Raw genomic sequence first — 5,440 nt, 5'->3', positions numbered from 1 at the left:
CCAGCCCCTGGGGGGAGCCTTGGGCCTTGCATACTGGATTGGGTACTCAGTCTCAGCTGATGGGGGTGGGAGGGAGTGGTGCCAGCCCCAGGGCCCAACCCTGGTGCCAAAGAGTCTGCTTCAGCCTGTAGACTGGACCCTTGCTGCTCAACTGGCTCTTGGGGCCAAAAGCTTGAAAGACCACTACACTAATCCATTGTAAACTTGGAGCATTGCTTTCAGTTTCTTTATGAGAGGGACAGGTTATAGATGCTGCTTTAGTTTTTTCAAATGTCACTTCTTTCCTTGTATTTTTTCTCTTCTGGTGAACAATGGAGCACAAGCCAGCATAGCTCTGCAAAAAACCTTTCTCCAGGCTTCCAACAAGGTAAGCAATGGAGAATAAGATTCTGACCGTTTTCCGTTTCTGTTTGACCCTTGTGAAAGTGCTAGTAGGCTCACTGCCAGGTTACGAGCGTTTTGGTGTGGAGAAATGTCTGCCTTTATTGGAAGAAGTTTGTAGCATTTGAATCTTGTTAATTTTACTGAACAGTAGTTCGTAGTTCAGTAGCAAACCTGACAAGGCAGATATTAGCTACTTGACTAGTCAGATCAAGGCATAACTTGAGGCTCAAACACTGTCCTTAATTTTTGGCAAAAATAGACAAATGCAGTTCTAATTGGACCTCAGACTTTAGTAAGCAGCTTAAGACTGTATTTAGGACAGGCACATAATTTAGTTGGATAAATTGCTAAGGAAAGAGAGATGATGAAAACGTGTCTGTATATTTTGTGCTCATATTTGACAAATAGACTGCTCAGCCAAAGCTGTTTTCTGTACCTGCACTTTTACCCAGTGGCTTTTGATGCCTGCTGAATTCCCTCTTTGCTTCTTCCAATATGTCTTTAAGTGAACTCTGTAACTGCCATGGACTTGCATTTAAAGATAAATATATCAGTAAGCATCGTACTAATAGGACTGCGCAGTTCCTAAACTCAGCTCTGTAAAAGTGACTTGTTTCACAAATTAAAGCACTGCTGGAAAAATACAGATCAAATGTAACACTATCAATTTAATGGTGAAATGACAACTGCCTCAGCAAGCTGCCCTTAAATTTCAGTATGTGGAGTATTTCTGTAAAACAAAACATCCAGATCACATGATAATGGTGGTAAACTTTGAGCAACTACAGTCAAAATGTTTCTAGTGGCTATACAGCTTTTTTAGGAAATAAGAACATCTCACAACTATGCGGGTCCACTGGCTTATGGTTGGCTTTCATGTAGTATAAAAAGCACTGTGATATTAACATCATGTGGTACCCTGCAGATTGGGCAGAAGGTCACTAGAGAGCAAGTACTTACTAGGTGGAGTATATAAATCAGTAATTTGAGAGCTGTCTGGAAAGCAAAGGATGGCTTATTGGCTTGGAATACAGAGCCTGGGGTAAAAATTGAGTTGGTTCATGTGGTGGTAATAGTAATCAAAAGCTGCTGCCATTTGACTGGTCTCTCATATTAAGCTAACGCACTTCCTAGTAGAAAGTTCCCTTTGTATTATGAATAACCCTCCCCCCCCATCAGTTGGTATGTTGTAGTCTGCAAAAGCTAGTGTGTAATGTAAACCAACTACTGTGTGTCCTTAGAGGAGATCCATCCTGAGAGAGATGGCGCCATTAATGAAGCATTAAAAGTTAAATTGCAGTGTTCTTGTCCATACATCATCTGTCTTGGAGAGAGAGGTTCAATACAAAGACTAACAGTTTGACACTTTAAAGTGCTAAATGCTTCTGGTTTGGAAGTACTCCTCGGCACAGAACTGGACAACTATGGAACTGTGCGCGCAAAAGCACTCTCTTTCAGGAAACATCTTTTAGCAACAAGTTTGTTTTGAGCATGTGTCTCAGTGCTAGATCCACAATCAAAGTTAGCTTAGTAAACAAGATTAAGCATGGTTTGCTAACCTAATGGTTGGTGTGCCTGCTTGGGTTCTGGTTCTGGTACAAGAGCTATCATGTAAAATGGTCTGTGAAGTGGGACAGTTTCTATAGGAAGGAGCTATACCTCCCTGGTATAGCTAATAGCCTGGTAGTTAGGGCACTGTCCTGTGACTTAAGAAATGGAAAAGCTAGAGCAAGGAGCAAAAATCAGAGCATCTGCTTGGCCCAGGGGAAGGGGATCAGAGATGCTCTTATGGAGGGTGCACGGGTAATTTGTGGCATGCGTGCCAAAAAGGTCAGCCCCATTGCAGTCCTCCATACTTTACAGCAGGGGTTGTCAACTGGGGATACCTCCCCTGCTCTGCCCCCCCCCCAGGGTACACTTACTAAAAAGGGGGCTGCCAGGAGTACATTTATTAAAAAAGGTTGAAAACCCCTGCTTTTATAGCATTAGCGTAAGCATCAGGCTTGACACTTCGAAGACAAACTTATGTAGAGAAATACCTGAGTAATGTTCCTGGCAGAGCAGTGTAAAACATCTTTTGTTTCCAGGTATTACAGCTTCATTCAGCTCTTTAATCATGTACAAAAGTATTACATGTGACTTCAGTGTGTCCAATAAAGGTGTAGAATGACAACAGGAGCTGTCCAGTGTTTCAGATTCTTAGATTGTAGCAACATTGTTCCTGTTACAGAAGGGCATAAGAACTGGCTTTCTTCTGAGTTTGAAAGTGCACCCTCTCCTCTGGGACTTCTTGTAATGAGGTCATGAGCAGGGCATACAGGAGTGATCTGTGTGGGGAACAGGTTGATATATGAAATCATGTATTTTGTTGTATTTGAAGGGATTGTGTTAGAGTTCTTTCAAGACTGATTTGGCTGGCTGCAGCCTTTGAAACATAATGGAAGAGGTTTCTTTATGTGAAGTAATAATCAAAACAAAAACTTAATAACCCTTCTAGCAAGTCACTGCTGTGTGTGTGTGGGGGGGGGGTGTTGGAATGAAAGTCACACTTACTAAAGTCTTGTGACTCAGACTTTTCTTTTTAACTTCACCATCCACTTTCAACAACCTGTGTTCTCAAAAGGTATTATTTTAATTTTCTCCTTTTTCAGGAATAACAATGGATAAAAGTGAGCTGGTACAGAAAGCCAAACTGGCTGAACAGGCCGAGCGCTATGATGATATGGCTGCTGCAATGAAGGCTGTTACTGAGCAAGGACATGAACTCTCCAATGAGGAAAGGAATCTACTCTCTGTTGCCTATAAGAACGTGGTTGGTGCCCGTCGGTCTTCTTGGCGTGTCATTTCCAGCATTGAACAGAAAACAGAGAGGAATGAGAAGAAACAGCAGATGGGAAGAGAGTATCGTGAGAAAATTGAGGCTGAATTGCAGGATATCTGCAATGATGTTCTGGTAATAATCCAATAGCAAAAATAACAGCAAAAAATACTGCAGCATTTATCAGAGAGGCTCCAGGAGTCTCAGTTTCTGTGACATTGCAAGCTTTAGCAGGAAGAAACTTTCTGTCCCATGGCCCTGAGCAAAGAACTTGGGTTGAGTTTAGTCACTGAACCTTTTAATTTCTTTCATGTACTTCTTTGAAGTCTTAAAGTGCTATATACCCTGCCAAATATAAAAAAGGAAACAAAGGCATGGAGAATCAATACACTGAATACTTCTAATCTTACAGCCATAAATTGATATGAAAATGATTTTGGATGGGGGGGGGTACCGGGATGATTCATGGACAAATGTGATGGGATTCTGTCAAGACCTTTTCTTGGTTTTTTGGCTAGTGAATGTTTGAAATCTACCAATATCCCTTTTCTGGAAAGAAAAAGAGTACTTTCTTCTATCCCAAAGCAGTGTCCTGCTTCTCGTGGGTTACAGGAAAAGGATGCTCTTTGCTACTCTGCAGTTGCACAGCCAGGGCGCTGCTGCATGTGATAAGGGGAGGGTGCTTGTCTTTTTAGAATCCTTCTCTGTACACACCAGTGCTGTCTACTACTATTCATAGCTCTTCGGCAAGAGTAGCAGATGAAGCTGACATTGTTTTAGATAACTTTGCTGCTACCCTTAGGGTTCAGAACAGCAACAGCAAAAGTCAGCAGACTCTTGCTAATGTCATGATGCTGTTATTTGGCAAAATTGTGAGTATCAGCAAAAGTGCTAGAACTCAGTGTGTGAATTTGCACACACTACTGTTCTGCATCATTGTACCTTGTGAAGGCTATCTTCACAAACACATGCTTCCAAAGTACAGATAGCAGTTACATCCTGAAGAAAATACTCTCAGGCCTCAGCTGGCAAGTTTCTCCCTCCTCTGGAAGAAGGAAAGTGCTTATTTTTTCTTTTTACTCTGAGTTTTGGCAGTATTTCTAAACGTTGCATGCATACACTTATGAAGTTACATAGATTTCATAGGCATTAGGGCTGGAAGGGACCTCAGAAGATCGAGTCCAGGCCCCTGCCCCAGGGGCAGGAAGTCAGCTGGGGTCATAGGATCCCAGCAAGAAAAACATCCAGATTTCCCTTGAAGGTGTTCAAAGTAGGTGCTTGAACCACCTCCCATGGCAGGCTATTCCAGACCTTGGGGGCTCCGACAGTAAAGAAGTTCTTTCTTATGTCCAGCCTGAAATGGTCTTGCAGGAGTTTATAACCGCTCTGGTGAACAAACATTCCCCCAGATCCTGGTGAACACCCCTTATAAACTTATAGGTGGCCACCAGATCACCCCTGAGCCTGCGCTTTTCCAGGATGAAGACTCCCATAGCTCTCAGCCTCTCGTCATAAGGTCTGTTTTCCTGACCTCTGATCATGTGCATAGCTCTTCTCTGGACCCTCTCAAGCTTCTCCACATCCTCTTTGAATTGTGGAGCCCAAAACTGGACACAGTACTCCAGCTGCGGCCTCACCAAGGCCAAGTACAGTGGGAGAATGATGTCCTGGGATTTGCTTGAGAAGCATCTATGGATGCAAGCCAGGGTTTTGCTTGCTTTACTAGCCGCAGCATCACATTGAAGGCCCATGATCATCTTGTGGTCAGTCATGACCCCCCAAGTCCCTTTTGTCCATAGTACTAGCCAGCATAGCACTGCCAAGCCTATAAGCACGCTGCATGTTTTTCCTCCCAAGGTGGAGAACCTTGCACTTTTCGGTGTTAAACACCACCAGGTTCTCATCTGCCCATTTCCTGAGCCTGTCAAAATCTGCCTGGATCACCCTCCCGTCCTCAGGTGTGGATGCTTTACCCCAGAGTTCGGTGTCATTGGCGAACTTGGTCATTCTGCTTCTGACACCAATGTCTACATCATTAATGAAGATGTTAAATAGCATAGGCCCTAGGACAGAGCCTTGAGGGACCCCACTGGTCATGGCGCACCACAATGATCAACTTCTGTCAGCCACCACCCTCTGGGTCCTACCATGGAAGCAATTCCCCAGCCAGCAGATCGTGGTGAGGCCGAGGCCACAGTTAGCTAGTTTTGCCAAGAGGTGATCATGGGATACCAGATC

The 5,440-nt window shown here is 43.7% G+C and overlaps 1 protein-coding gene across 2 annotated transcripts in view; it reads left to right on the top strand.

Moving 5' to 3' along the window:
- The first annotated feature begins 225 nt into the window (after positions 1-225).
- Positions 226-5,440, top strand: part of YWHAB (tyrosine 3-monooxygenase/tryptophan 5-monooxygenase activation protein beta) — a 12,501-nt gene continuing 7,286 nt past the window's right edge. The window contains exons 1-2 of one of the 2 annotated variants that reach the window (XM_006016672.3): positions 226-367; positions 3,036-3,337. In XM_006016672.3, the coding sequence (XP_006016734.2) occupies positions 271-367; positions 3,036-3,337 (399 nt within the window). In that variant the 5' untranslated portion in view covers positions 226-270. The remainder of the gene's footprint in view (positions 368-3,035; positions 3,338-5,440) is intronic. The other variant, XM_006016671.3, reaches the window with a different exon arrangement.

Source organism: Alligator sinensis, unplaced genomic scaffold (assembly GCF_000455745.1).
Source record: "Alligator sinensis unplaced genomic scaffold, ASM45574v1 scaffold76_1, whole genome shotgun sequence".
In the NCBI taxonomy this organism is placed as follows: domain Eukaryota; kingdom Metazoa; phylum Chordata; order Crocodylia; family Alligatoridae; genus Alligator; species Alligator sinensis.
Note: the sequence above shows the minus strand (reverse complement) of the source record. Positions and strands in the feature narration are given on the sequence as shown.